General features: G+C 33.9%; 1 protein-coding gene across 1 annotated transcript in view; it reads left to right on the forward strand.

Moving 5' to 3' along the window:
• SCFD1 (sec1 family domain containing 1) overlaps positions 1–15,538 on the forward strand; it is a 107,325-nt gene that overhangs the window by 33,553 nt on the left and 58,234 nt on the right. Inside the window, exons 11-14 of the mRNA XM_047737274.1 lie at positions 6,248–6,387; positions 8,936–9,026; positions 9,786–9,859; positions 10,570–10,651. Of these exons, the coding sequence (XP_047593230.1) occupies positions 6,248–6,387; positions 8,936–9,026; positions 9,786–9,859; positions 10,570–10,651 (387 nt within the window). The remainder of the gene's footprint in view (positions 1–6,247; positions 6,388–8,935; positions 9,027–9,785; positions 9,860–10,569; positions 10,652–15,538) is intronic.

Below are 15,538 nucleotides of genomic sequence, written 5' to 3' on the forward strand. Positions count from 1 at the left end.
TTTTAAGATTTTATTTATTTATTTGATAGAAAGAGATCACAAGTAGGCAGAGCAGCAGGCAAAGAGAGGGGGAAGCAGGCTCCCTGCTGAGCAGAGAGCCCGATGCAGGGCACAATCCCAGGACCCTGAGATCATGACCTGAGCTGGAGGTAACAGCTTAACCCCCCTGAGCCACCCAGGCGCCCCCCAATCATCTTTTTTTTTTTTTTTTAGATTTATTTATTTACTTAAGAGAGATAGTGTGTGTATGTATAGGCAGGGGAAGGGGCAAAGGGAGAAAGAATCTCAAGCAGCCTCCACGCTCAGAGGGGAGCCCACTGTGGGGTTCGATCCCATGACCCTAAGATCACGATCTGAACTGAAATCAAAGAGTCAGATGCTTAACTGACTGAACCAATAAGGTACCCATATCCGTTCCTCTATTGGACAGTGGGCTGCTTTCATAATTTTTCTCCTGTAAATAATGCTGCAGTAATCACAGGGGTGCATATATTCTTTCAAATTAGTGTTTTCATATTCTTTGGGTAAATACCCGGTAGCACAGTTACTGGATCATATGGTAGTTCCTGTTAATTTTAATGCAGTTTCTAGATGTGAAACAACTATAACTGGGATATCATAAATTGTTATCATGTCATTTTTTTTGTTGTTAAAACTACTGCTTTTGAAGTTTCTTTGGAGTTTTTAAAACTCTTAATAATTATACCCTTTACCTCCACAAGATGGAGTAAAAGTTCTAGATAGGAACTGTTAACCTGAAATTGGAGCTTGCTTTTTTCTCTTTTTTTTTTTTTCCCTAAAGATTTTATTATTTACCTGACACAGAGAGAGATCACAAGTAGGCAGAGAGAGAGGAGGAAGCAGGCTCCCCGCTGAGCAGAGAGCCTGATGTGGGGCTCAATCCCAGGACTCTGAGATCATGACCCGAGCTGAAGACAGAGGCTTTAACCCACTGAGCCACCCAGGCGCCCCTGGAGCTTGCTTTTTATATTAAATATCTTTACCTTAAAATCTCGAACACTGATAGTATTTATATATCAGACTGTGAAAACAACTGAAAATTCATACAACTTCCCTGCATGCCAAAAAGATTCTTGTCATTTAACGTGGGAAGTAAACTTTTCTGGTGAAAAACTTCACAGTATGCCTTTGCTTTTACTGGGATATAAGAAGCAAAAGTAATAATTAGAAAGTCATAACTCCTTCTTATTATATCTTGGTTGTTGGGGGGTAGATTCGATTTTTCTTCTGTGGTAAGTAGTTACCATTAGGCAAACCTGTTGGCATTATTTCTTGTTGATATCTTGTTCTTTACTTGGGCTTTGGTTTTTCATGTCTTAGGTAAATTTTTACTTAAATCCAAGTTGTTCATGGGAATTTCCTACTAAAGTTGTGTAGACTCTGTGAAGTCCAAGAAAACACATTGATTTCATTCATTTATTAAAAAGTGATATTGTCCCAGTGTGTTTCCATATTCATTACTGTATGTATTATTTGCTATTTACTGATCTGTTTTAGGTTGATACTATTTTTTTCCCTTATATCCCAGTTGCTTAGTACATAAGATTTTTTTTTTTTTAAAGATTTTATTTATTTGACAGACAGAGATCACAAGTAGGCAGAGAGGCAGACAGATAGAGAGAGAGGGGGAAGCAGGCTCCCTGCAGAGCACAGAGCCCGATGTGGGGCTCGATTCCAGGACACTGGGACCATGACCTGAGCCGAAGGCAGAGGCTTTAACCCACTGAGCCACCCAGGTGCCCCAGTACATAAGATTTTGAGCATTTGTCTATGTCAGTGATGGAGCATTATACAGATTTTTTTTCAATTAAATATTCTAAGTTAGATTTTTCTTTCCTTTTTTTGGTCTTCTGCACATATATTTCTTTTCCTTCTTGTCACCTTCTGACCAAAACTCAGGGTTTCTGAATCAGTGTTGTCTCAGAGAAATAACATATGAACTACAGGTCTAATTTTGGGTTTCTAATGGCCACATTAAAAAGATAAAAAGGAACAGATGAAATTTATTTTAGTAATATATTTTATATAATCCCATAAGTCTAAATTACTAGCATTTAAACACATAATCAGTTTAAAACTATTTTATATTCTCTTACTATATATTAAGTCTTAAGATTTTGATATATATTTTATACTTATATCTGAATTCAGGCTAGCCACATTCCAGATTCTCAGTAGCCATGTTGACTGGTATCAACTGTATTGGATAGCATGTTTCTAAATCACTACAGCTCAACTTCTTTACTAGTTTAGAGACTAAATAAATTACTTGTAAATTGAGATTATTACATGAACACTGGTAGAAAGTATTTGCATACTGTCAGCAATATATCTCTAGAGGCTTCTAGCCCATGACTCCTAGAGTTATAAGGAATTCTGCCTTAATAGGAATGAACAAGCTTATCAAAGTTCCTGACCTTGCTCATTCTATATAGAATACCTCGGCATCTGAATTAGGATAAATTAGGTAGTGCTGTTCAATATAAAAGAACCCTCAAACCTCAGTGGATTAAAATAACAAATACTTATTTTTGTTCACAGTATTTCTTGTTTCTTGTCCAATGTGGGTGAGCAAGGAGGACCTCTAACATATCGTAGTCACTTCCAAATTAAGGTTAATGAGGCCCATCTCAGCACATACTTTCACAATTACTATGGCAAGGGGCAAACAATTGTGGGCTCTATATAAATCCTGTTTCATTGTTATAAGTAAAATTTTAAGACTTTTATTAGGGAATATTTCTTATAGAAACACAAAGTTGCAAAATACTGTAATGAACCCCCCATGTGCATCACTTAGTTTCCCAGACAATATGCATCTTATCCTGGGCATTATATGATCTATGCATAAATATTCCAGTGTTTGTCTAAAAAAAAAAGTAGCATAATTTTATTATCATACCTAACAAAATTAACAATTATTCTTTGGTAATATCTGTTACTATCTCTGTATTCAGTGTTTTCTAATTGTTTCAAAGACACATCTTTATAGTTGCTTTGTTCGAATAGGGATCCAGACAGTATCCTTACGTTACATTGGTTGGTACATATTTAAGTTTCTCAGTTTACCACAGTTCCTCTCTTTCCACTCCTTTTTTATTGCCATTTTTTGGTTAAAGGAATAGGGTTGGTTTTCTAAAGAATTTCCTACATTTCTGGGGGCACCTGGGTGGCTCAGTCGTTAAGCGTCTGCCTTCGGCTCAGGTCATGATCCCGGGGTTCTGGGATTGAGCCCCGCATCGGGCTCCCGGCTTGGTGGGAAGCCTGCTTCTCCCTCTCTCACTCCCCCTGCTTGTGTTCCCTCTCTCGCTATGTCTCTCTGTCAAATAAATAAATATTAAAAAAAAAAAAAAAAAGAATTTCCTACATTTCTGTGTTTGTTTGATTGTATTCTTGAGGTATGCAATTTGTTGTGGTTCTCTATCCCTAGTATTTTCTATAAACTGATAGATCTAGAGACTTGATTAGATTTGGCTCAATTGTTTTCCAAAAGAAAAATTACTTTTATTTTACTTTGCTTTTTTTCTCATGTGAATCTTTGCTCTGCATAAATGAGTATCACCCATATCATCCATATGTTAGCTCTGTTTGGGTTTACTGGTCTACTTTAACTTGCAAAAGGAAACTAAGACTGATGAAGACGTATCCATATTTTTCATCTCAATGGTATTTATTTATATCTCATGATTTGGGACACCATTGTCCTGTCTTCTAAGGCAAGAAAGTATGACTATCAGTAGGAAAGGTTAGACTCTATCATGTTGAAACCAGTTCTATTGTCTTTTATTTGTGTATAAATGTCCACTTTCTTTAACATGATTAAGTTCAGCACAGAATGTTCTAATTTCCCAATTTCCAAGACTAGAATTTTCCTTATTTGCCTGGCAGTTGTGCGAACAGTGAAGTTTCTTTCCGCTATTATGTTGTTTCTCAAAATTCTTACCATTTTTTCTTTCTTTATCATTTTGTGTTTTCTTTTAAGTATCCATCAGTACTTCAGTAATAATATGTGCTCTTCTTTTTCTTTTTTTTTTTTTTTTAAGATTTTATTTATTTGTTTGAGAGAGAGAGCGCACAAGCAGCGGGAGCAGCAAACAGGGAGATGGAGAAACAGACTCTCTGCTGAGCAGGGAGCCCAATGCAGGGCTCAATCGCAGAACCCTGGGATCATGACCTGAGCTGAAGGCAGATGCTTAACTGACTGAGCCATCCAGGCACCCCGTGTGCTCTTACTTTTCAACAAGTAGTTCTGTTAACAAGTTACTTTATTTTGAATGAGCTGTCTCATCACTATGGAAAGTACTTTGCTAGAAATTCTAGTTAATAAGGCATAACTATTTAACTATTGGTATCTATTGTTAATTTTTAAAGCAAGAGTTCTCAGATTTAGCTGTTACTATCTGTTTATTATGTTTTCTTCCTATTTGGATGGTTAGTTATATAAACTATTTTTACAGTATGAGGATGCAAAGAGCAATTGAATTTACTGATATATTTATCCTATGAGGATGTGAAGAGTCTATAGGAAAGATACAGTGTTAGCAGGCCAAAATACAGCATTGTATACTCTTTATCAATAGACTTACTAATCATCTATGGCAATTGGACATCTGTATATTTTGCACTCTTGTTTTTGTGTCATAGGAAAAATTAACAAGCAAATAAATTACTGTATAAAGGACTTGAGAAAGTTGCAGAATATGGTCTAGTGTATTAGAGTCAGTATTGTTGACCTAGTTTTATCAAGAGATCAAATTATATTCAGTACATTTAATCTGCTAAGACCTAGAAGTTTAATTATTAATTAAGGACATATCTTAGAATAGAGATGATAGCAATATTGCCATGCTAGATAATTTCTCCATATAATTTATTTTTTGTTCGCCATTCACTCACTTCTTGATAGCCATATTTTGTATTTATTAATTTTTTAAAGATTTATTAATTTAGAAAGAGTGTGTACAAGTGGGGAGAATGGGGCAGAGAGAGAGAATCTTTGAGTGGACTCCACACTGAGCTCAGAGCCTGATGCTGTGATCGATTCCAGGACCATGAGATTGTGACCTGAGCCAAAACCACAAGTCAGACCCTTAACCGACTGAGCCATCCAGGCGTCCTGATAGCCATATTTTGTCTTTAGCTCACTATTCTTCAAAGTAGAGGTGAACCATAAAATACTGCTATTACATGAAGGAACCCCCAGGTCTAAGGCAGGAAGGAAGGGGAAAAAGATAAAATACTTTTATTTTGGTTTTTGTGTGTTCATTTTTCTGAGAAAGAGCAAAAATCAAGCCTCATGTCAGTCAAATTAGTTCTAGGCAGAAAAATTTATAATTACGTAGTGGTATCTAGCTCCTAGAATTTATGTAAAAGGAAGTGCTATTATTATTGTAGCTTCTGTTGTAGTTGTTTTTAAAAAATACATCAATCAACAGATCAGAACATTAAAACTCTAAGAGTTTAAAAATTATACTTAAGGGGCAGCTGGATGGCTCAGTCAGTTAAGTGTCTGGCTCTTGATTATCATCTCAGGTCATGATCTCAGGTTGTAAGATCGAGCCCTGCAATGGGCTCCACACTGGACATGGAGCCTGCTTAAGATTCCCCCTCTGCCCCTCCTTCCCTTCTTCACCGTCTCTCCCTATTTCTTTTTTTCTCTCTCTCCCCCTCTCAAAAAAAATTAAATATTTATTTAAGATTATGTTTGTTGCTGGAAACAAGTAAACATCAGAAGACCTGGGTGTAAATAAGTAGATATGTCTAAATGTTGGACTACTATGTAACCATGATAAAGATGAGGTAGATGTACACATATAGGTAGAGAAAGAACTCCAAAATACATCCTTATGTGAGAAAAGTAAGGTACAAAAAATATAATGTATAATGTATACAATGTATAATGTAATGCAATTCTTTAAAATTAAAAGGATATGTGTATGCTGGCATATGCAAAAATATTTTTCTAGAAGGATACACAAGAACCTTAACATGATTTTTATGTATTTTTTGAAGTTTTAATCATTTGCATCTACTATTTAACTAAAATACATAAATATTAAAGGTACCTTTGTGTAATGAAACACTGGAAGGAGGTCTTTAAATTTCAAATGTATATTTTGTCCTTAGAATTATTAGAAAAGGCAGTAAAAATCTGTGTTATTTTCCTTGTTGTAGGAAATGTTATGGTTCTTAAACTGTTACTTAAGAAAGGTTTACTTTTTCCTAGGATTTCCACTTAAACAGAGTTAATTTGGAAGAATCTTCAGGAGTAGAAAATTCTCCAGCTGGTGCTAGACCAAAGAGAAAAAACAAGAAGTCTTACGATTTAACTCCAGTTGATAAATTTTGGCAGAAACATAAGGGAAGGTAAGAAAAACATCAGTAAGTTAAAGATTCACCCCTTTACAGGGAAATGAAGATGTCATCTGAATTAATGAATTTGATGAAAAAAATCAAAAAGATGATGGTGGTTCTTCTACACAATGAGTAGAAGCTATAATTACATAGTCTATAGGGATGTATCTATTTCTTCTCAGTTCCTAGGTTGTTTCTGGTTGGTTGTTTTTCAGTAAGCTCATACCATATGATTTTGTAGGTTTTACAGATAGTCTTTCTAAATTTTGTTGCTGTCCCCACTGACCTTCTGCAAGATCATTTCTGCCTTTCTTTAAAATAGGTTTTAGTAATAAACGTCAGTGTAATCTTCCCTCTTTGTTCCATGTTTGCCTTCATACAAACACAGTTTTACATCTCTATGGAGAGAGAATACCTAAACCCGAAAAACATTTATTTAAAGCACATTAGAAATAATAATTAGTTGTGTGTTTTCTTATAGGCAGATATACAGATCCCATGTATTGCTATATGCCCTTAAAGTTTAGGGTATTTTATCAGCTCAGTAATTGTTAAAATAGTTATCTAGTGGTCATCATGGCTAGAAAAATCATTCTAAACCCTCTGCCCCCCCCCAAAAAAGCATTCCTCTGAGAGAAAAATGCTGCTTACCAACAATTATGGAAATAAAATATTATTTATTATTATTATTTTGAGTATTTAAAGTATTACTATACCTATATATGTGACCAAGTCCTTGATATGGATGTTCTTTTTGACCTCATTTATGTTAATAGAGAAGTAAGATAGAGACTTGATTCAACCACCTGGGTTTTTTGTGTGTTTTATCTTTTTATTTATAACTTTTTTTTTTAACATTGCAAAGTCACATTGCTTATAACAAGGAATTTTATTTTCTCTGTAGAGAAAAGTCACTGTTTTCCTCTTTCTGACTGGCAATTTGGGTACTGTTATAATTTATTTTAAATAATTTTCTTCTCTTTGGAATTCCATAGTCTGTGATTTTTGCCATAATGGCAAAGTACAAGAAATTACATTTACATTATTTCTAGAAAAGGCACAGGGTATTTTAAAATTAATTTTAAGATTTATATTTTCTGGTAGAAAAGACCTTAAGAAAAAAATCTCATTCAAATATGGAAGATTTGAATATTTCCTTTATATATTTAGGAACAATCTTAGAAGTCAGTTGAATAGTAAGAATTTTAATTTTTTGTTTGTAAATAAGAATAGCCCTGAATAACTCTCATTCTGAATGTCATACTACAATATTCTAGAAATACAGTAATGTGGGCACAAAGACACTGGCAGTTAGTGTAGAGTAAAACAAGTAATTTAAATCTCTCTGAGCTTCAATTTCTGTATCAGTAAAATGTAGGTATGATTATTCTATCTGTTGCCCTATTTCAGAAGGTTGTTGTGAAGATGAAGTGAAATAAAGAAGTAACTTGCCCAGAGTCATTCAGTTATCAGAGATAAAAGCAAGAATAAAGCCCAGTCCTGGAAGATCCCAAAAGGCGTGGTCCTAATTATTAATAGCGCATACCTTAGCAAGACTGTGGTTAGATTATATGAAAGAATAGAGAGGCAGTCTTAGCACTTTGTGTTTGGCATACAGTAAACCTTCTGTAAATGTTAGCTGTTATGGATGTCTTTTAGCCCTGAGATCTGAAGATACTGGAGATTTTAGGATCTTCTAGTTCAACCAGCACATTTTAATAATGCTCAGTGTTATGTTCTGCCACCATACAGTCTTTTGAAGCTGAGTTTAGCACCTGTGATTGTCATGCAAAACTGGACCATGATCTTCAAAATCTTCTTAGGGTCTTCTGTCATTTCTCTCAGTCTCTACTGGATGAAATGTGCTGATCATTAATGAAGTGTTAAAAGGTTTTTGTTTCATTGCTGCACAGACATGACCTTTTCTTTCTTAAAGGAAGAAAAGCTTCGGGCCACTTCTAAAGCTGTAAATGAAAAATACTTACATTATGAACCATTTTATGGTCAACATACATTTATTTAGAATTATTTAAGATTATTGCCTTATGAAATTTTTTCTACCAAAGCTTCTCAGTGATTGCAGATCACTTGTGTCTGAAGTCTATAGAAATTATAGACTTACTTACATGCCATCTTTGTAATTATATGAACCCTGTGACACTCTGTGTTAATTTGGGTGATAATATTTAATTGATGTTTCATATACCATGCCTTCTCTTCTTTGTTTTTCAGTCACTTAAATATTTTACTTTTTTTTCTAATAGGGTATAGGTGAAAAAAATGTGATCTAGTTAATGAAAATAATAGAAATAAATTTAAATTTGCTTAGGTGTATAAGAATTATGATAGGCATTTTAAAGAAATAGTATTAATAATCTAAATAGATATCCACGGAGATATGTGGTTATATTTATGCTAAATTTATGCTGTGTCATATGTTAAATATATTCAAGTAGGTACATTTAAAATCAAAATAAATCCTCAATATATTTCAGGAATCACATAAAAATCAACATTTTAATGTCATGCTCATAGTTCCTCTTGCTCAATACTGTTTCAGTCCATTCCCAGAAGTTGCAGAATCAGTTCAGCAAGAACTAGAATCTTACAGAGCACAGGAAGATGAGGTTAAACGACTTAAAAGCATCATGGTAAGATTCCTTTTGCTTTCTTAGAATTACAGAAAAGCAGGACATCTGGAGAGAGAAAGAGATTAACTTTTTCTTCTCAAGAAAATTTTAAACCATTCATTGTTTTTAGTAAGAAAAGTATTCTTAACTTACAGAAAAGATCTTTGTCAAAAAGAAACCTGAATAATGAGAAGAGCAAAATGTTTTAAAAGAACAGTCTGGGGCACCTTGGTGGCTCATTTGGTTAAGTGGCTGCCTTCAGCCCAGGTCATGATCGTAGAGCCCAGGGATCAAGTCCCACATTGGGCTCCCTGCTCAGCAGGGATTTTGCTTCTCCCACTGACCTCTCTCCTCTTAAGCTCGCTCTCTCTCAAATAAAATCTTTAAAAAATAAATAAGTAAATAAAAATAAAAGAACAGTCTGAATTTATGATCTGAAAAAATATATAATGTGGCTTTATTTTAGGGATGTATTTTCCAGTGCTGCTCGCTCTACTACACTTTGACCTGACCTCAGAGTTCAGCTCTGCTATATATTACTACATGACCTGTGGCAAGTCTCTGGCCCTTTTTCTTTACCTGAAAATACCCACTGGCCCTTAATCATCCAACTAATTAGACTGGTGGTGACCAGAACTTTTCTGGAATTGTCAAAATGGATATGCTTGTTCCTTAGAGGCGAAGAATTGTTACTCTGGGTGACCTTAAACCTTAGTGTTTATCACTGATCTTAGGAATATATTGGTTTATATGCTTCTGAGATCTTTTTTTCCTCCTCAGGGACTAGAAGGGGAAGACGAAGGAGCCATAAGTATGCTTTCTGACAATACTGCTAAGCTTACATCAGCTGTTAGGTAAGTAAGCAATATTTGCTCTTTAAGTCTACATAAAGACTTATTTTGCTCTTTAAGTCTACAGAAAGATTTATTTTGAATGTTAAAAATTTGGCTAATATTTTTAATAAGAAGAAATAGTAGGTAATAGCATAGACCCTTAAAAAACTAAACTGTGTTTTTAACATGTTCAAACTGATTTAAATTCCGTTTCATATAGCAGATCATTTGCCTCTTTCTCTAGTTAGAATTATTAAATGGGGATATTTTTACCAAGAAGATATTAGTGGTGATAAAATAAGTTATTATTAATTTTATCATTGCTGCTATTATTTTATTAACTAAAGGTTAAATACAATTTCTTTCTGATATAAAATGCCATCAAGAAGAGAGGAAATGTGTTTTACATTTATAGTTAAAATCATATTTTCATTAATCTGATTATATTCTAAACCTCCAGATTTTGGAATCAGAAAGTGAAATGGTGAAATAGTGATATTTAATAGACAGATTACTTAAACCAAGAAGCATTTTACGTATATTAAAGTAGTGAATACTGTATATGGTAAAGCTTAGAGATTAAATTTGGTAACAGTTTAACTTGTCATCTTGTCACTTTTTTACTGTTCTAAGTTTCCTCAGAGGAAACGCCCAGGTGTGTGTTTTATTAAGGTCTGTGTCATTTTCTTAGAAAATTTAATGGTTAATTTTCAATTTTTTGATACTTGTAGTTCTTTGCCAGAACTTCTTGAAAAAAAAAGACTTATTGATCTCCATACAAATGTTGCCACTGCTGTTTTAGAACATATAAAGGTAAATTTAACTTCCCCCCCCCCCACAGTATTTATGTATTTTGTTTATGTAGGGTTTTATACTTTTTAAAATGATTTCATATTCATTATCCCATTGAGGCCTCACTATAACATTATGAGATACTATTACCAAAGGCAACATCATTACCTTCATTTTTTGCAAATGAAGAAGCTTAAGAATCCAGAAAGAATAGTGATTTGGCAAGGTCACATGTTCAGTAAATAGAAGTTAGAATCTGTGATATTTCTATTACATTGCCTCAATATTTCCTCTCCGCTTATTACTCTTAACAGTAGACTTGTGTCTAACCATCAATTATACAGATTTAGCCACCCCTTTTACTATAGTACTATCTAAAATGTCCATTAACTTTTAGTTTTAGATGAGTCTTTCACCATTAAAGCTGCTGTCCCTTGTTCTGTGGTTTTGAAAAAAGTAGATTATATTTTCTATATGTTGTTACCATAGCTCTTTTATCTCCTTACTTTGTTCATGATTATCCCCTATCAGCCTCACTTAATCAGTCCCTCAGTATTCTACTGTCACTTATTCTCTGGGTGTGGAGCTGAATTTCAATGACAGATTGACCATATGTTAGGACATGATTATTATGGACCCCTGCTTTCCATGTGATACATTACATTTGAAAAAGCAATGTAAAAAAGCTAAATATGCTTGTTGCCTATCAAGGATGTTGATAACACCTTGAATTATGGAAAGGGGACTTAAATATTTTCCTTTTTTAATGATCTAAAAAGTTATAGAGAATAGGGTGGAGCTAGCACAGATAGATAATGGACATTGTGCAACATGGAAGTTAAACATGTATAATTTCTTTTGTTCCACATCTCAGTATTGATATTTGCTATTTTCATGTACCTACAGGAATAGAAATAGAATAATTGCACTGTCTATAGATGACTCTATTGATGATATTTTCCCTTCCATATGTACCATCTTTGTAAAATGGGAAAAGGTTACTCAGATCTGTAAATACCTGAGATCATTATGCAGCAGAGAGCTTTGCTTACAAGGTGAAGAATGACTCTAATATAAAAAGTTATTTAAAAAATTTATTGTTTCAAAATAAAATATAAGTCTAGTTTACATCTGTTAAATTGTAATTAAATTCTAGGGGTCTTATGCTCCATTAAACAAACATTTTTAGAGTATTTACTGTGTGCTGGGCAGGGTGCTAGGAGCTACATGCAAATAAATAGACAAGAAGTAAAAAATTCTAGGAAGTTCTGACAGTTGTTAATAATCCTATATAGGCTGTAAGATATAAGTTGTTCTTTGGATTTTCTTTGACTTTAGGGGTTTTTTTCTATTTTTTCATCGTAAAGTTTATTGATCCTTAACATTTTATTTTCTGACCTCAGGTCTCATAGCTGTAAAACCAGAAAAATGCCAAGCTCAGCTCCTACCATCAAACCTGATTTGTGTAACTCTATAATTCATTATTGTACCTATGGAAAGCACTCAGTTTCATCTTATTCAGAAAACTTCATAAATATTATACTGCTACAAATTTATATGAATATACTCCAGGTCAGAGACTAGAGCTTATGGTTTGAGAAAATTCTAGCTAAATTAATTGACTTATTAAGTCATGTTTTTTGAATAACTGTGTTGTGCTATGCCCTAGAAGTTCTTTGATAAATAAGACAAGGTCTCTATTCTCTTGGAGAATATTTTAGTAACAAATATATATATATATATATATAACAAATATATATAACAAATAATATTGTAGTAACAAAACAAAGTACCCAAATTAGAAAACAAGATAACTTCAGTCATTTAGGTGATATAAAAATAAGGTGATAGGAGATGATAGAGAACAGCTGAGAGGGCTACTCTAAGTGGTTAGGAGTTAGTCGTTAGGGAAATCACCTTTGATGTGATGTCTGAGCTAGAGACATGAATCACATGGAGCCACTTAGTAAAAATCTCAGGGCCAACTGTACCAGTCAGAGAGACAAAAAAGTGCGAAAGCCTTAAAACAGGGAATGCGTTTGGTGTGTTTAAGGACACAAAAGAAGACTAATAGTGCTTATGGTGAGAAGGGAAAAAGTGATAGACTATGGTATCAAGAGAAATAGCAATTTAAGTGGGATGGGAAGTCATTGGAGATTAATGACAGATCTATGTTTCAAATGGAGAACTGAAGAGTATGAGTGATGGGTGAGTTTTGGAAATAAGCGTGGAATTGAAAGATAGCTTTTACTGCTGTCTAAATGAAAAATAGTGTTGTATAGGGCAGAATTTACTATAAATTCTTAATGATGTTTGTTTGTAATTTTACACTGATGATTTTATGTGTTTTTCAAAGTCACTTTGTGCTAATAGAGGTCGTCTGTCTGACATTAACATGCTGCCATGCATGATCTACATAATTCTGCTTTAAGACCTGGTATTTTGGCTCTCTTTTTAAGACAAGTTCAAACTAATTTGTCATTCAGTGTGTTAAGTGGTTTTATATAAAAGCCACACATTTTGGGATGATTGTTTTATTGTAACTCAAGGAAGACACCCTTTTTAATAGGGTCTGATTTAAAGAAACCGTGCTATAAAGGACATTCACTTGCAGAGGGAAAATGATGCCCTCTGTAGGATACACTGTTCCCTTTGGGTCATTCTGAGAGACCCAGCCAACAACAAAACGTCTTTAAATATCATTGGTAAAGGAGCATATTTATCTTAAATATTTACATAGCAGTTACAGTTGTATTTAATAAACTGCATACTCTAAGAAATATTCTGATATATGTTTTCTGTGATGAGTCCTTGTAATGTTGACCCTCTCTTAAGTTATTCTTCTTCCTTGTCAAAATTAGCATATAAATTCTGCTATTCCCATTATTTCTCATTACTCCTGGTTATAAAATATCTTCTTAAAGTCTTCCATAATTATTAAATTTCCAACCTTGTAATACTTACTTTTTAAGTGGCATGTTTATTTGTACCATTACTATTCTATACCATGTACCTCTGGCTATAATGTTAATATTAAGTAAGTTTTTTTCTCCATGACCTCTTCGCTTTTCACCAGAGTTTATTGACTGTTTGAGCTTAATTTCTTTGTAAACTTTTATTCATCTAAGTAGTAAATATTTTTTTATTACCATTAGGAAGAATATTATGACTTTTTATGCAGAGATCTGAGAACATTTCCCTTGGTATTCATCTTCATTGTAGTTTTGCATATTTCTCCTTTTGGGATGTTTAGATCATAGCTGCTTTTTACATTTCCTTAGATCATTTTCTGAAACGATACTAGGGGGAAATAGTCATGAGTTACCTGGCAATCCTTGTTTTAGTGGAAAGCTAGAAACAGCAGATCTATTTGCCACAACTTTGGCAAATATTAATACCTATGTTTATTAATATTCTAATGATTTTAGTGGCTTGAGTGGTTGACTTTAGCTTAATAGATTAAATTGTTGAGTTCTCATTTGTTTTGAGTAATCCATACCTCTTTAATCACTTTGTAGCAATTCTTTCATTTCTAATACAAATATGGCTTCACTACTTGCTGGTTTTGGGAGAATGACTTCTGAGATTACTTAAATAATTTATAGACAAATTTTAATTGACTTCAGTTGTTGTTATCCCACCTGCATAGTCAAAGTGAATTAAATACTCTTCAGCATTACCTAAGATAAGGAAAAGACACCAATGTGTAAGTCATAATAGATGAGAGATAAGGGCAGCATGGTGTACTTTTTCCCCTAATGCTCCCATCTTAAAGAAAGATCTGTAACATCCGAACACTCTATCCTAATATAATGAGCAAAAAACAAACTATTAGAAAGCTGTTATGGATTGAGGCTTCATTGGTGCTCATTTTTTTCATTTTTGTTTTGCTGCTGCTTCTGGAGAATGTTAAGAGGTACTGAGTTAGATCTAAAGACATCATCTGATCAAGCAGATGTACTGCTGCCTTAGGTCTATACTCTGAACAAGGCTTAGCCGTTGGTAGCAATGCTAGCTTTTAACCTTAGCATCTCCTTCAAGGGGCTTATTTTACTTTGGCTCAACTTCTTTATCTCTTTTAGGCGAAGATAAGCTTTAAAAATAAAGTTGCCACTCTGTTCATTTATTTCCACTAGTCAACGCACCAAATTAATTGGTGCCCTTTATTCCCGCTATAAAACGTGGCGGCTGCCAGCCATGTTATGACATGCAGACAGCTGGCAGCTAGGATGCCTCACAGGTTGAATTTTGTTTATCTAAGAGTTATTTATATTTGATTCCAAACTATTTATGCTAATTGTATGAGGAGGAAAAGAGGATTTTTTTCTTTAAAACTAAGGTATATACCTTAGACTTACTGAAGATGGTGATTTAACTGTTTAACTTTGTACTGGGTAAAAAAAGAAAATTTAATTATAAAACGTGGAAAATCTTGAAAAAAAACTAAAATTTCTTTGTAAATGTCTGTTAAGGTTTTTGGTTCCACTTCAGAGAATTTGAACCTAGAAATCATAGGTGATCCCTTATAGGTGTGCTTTATGTAGGAAAGGAAAAAAAGTTTAGTGAAACCTCTGTACTCAAAAGGTATCAGACCTACATACATCAAGATTGACAGACGATTGTGTGTTTTAGGTCTTAAGTTAAAAGGCAGTATTTAGAAAATACAAGCACACACGCGCGCGCGCACACACACACACACACACAACACAGGTTTGTGGGGGGGTTTTGGTCATTCTTTACATTAACTAACTTTGATTAATTGATCACCACTCCCCTGTCACAGTAGGGAAGAAATTTTACTGTACTAAAAATCAGAACATTTCTCTGGCTGTATTTTTTTTATTATTCATTTGAAATAGAGAAAGAACATGAACAGGAGGGAGAGGGAGAAGCAGACTCCCCACTGAG

Source organism: Lutra lutra, chromosome 7 (assembly GCF_902655055.1).
Source record: "Lutra lutra chromosome 7, mLutLut1.2, whole genome shotgun sequence".
NCBI lineage: Eukaryota > Metazoa > Chordata > Mammalia > Carnivora > Mustelidae > Lutra > Lutra lutra.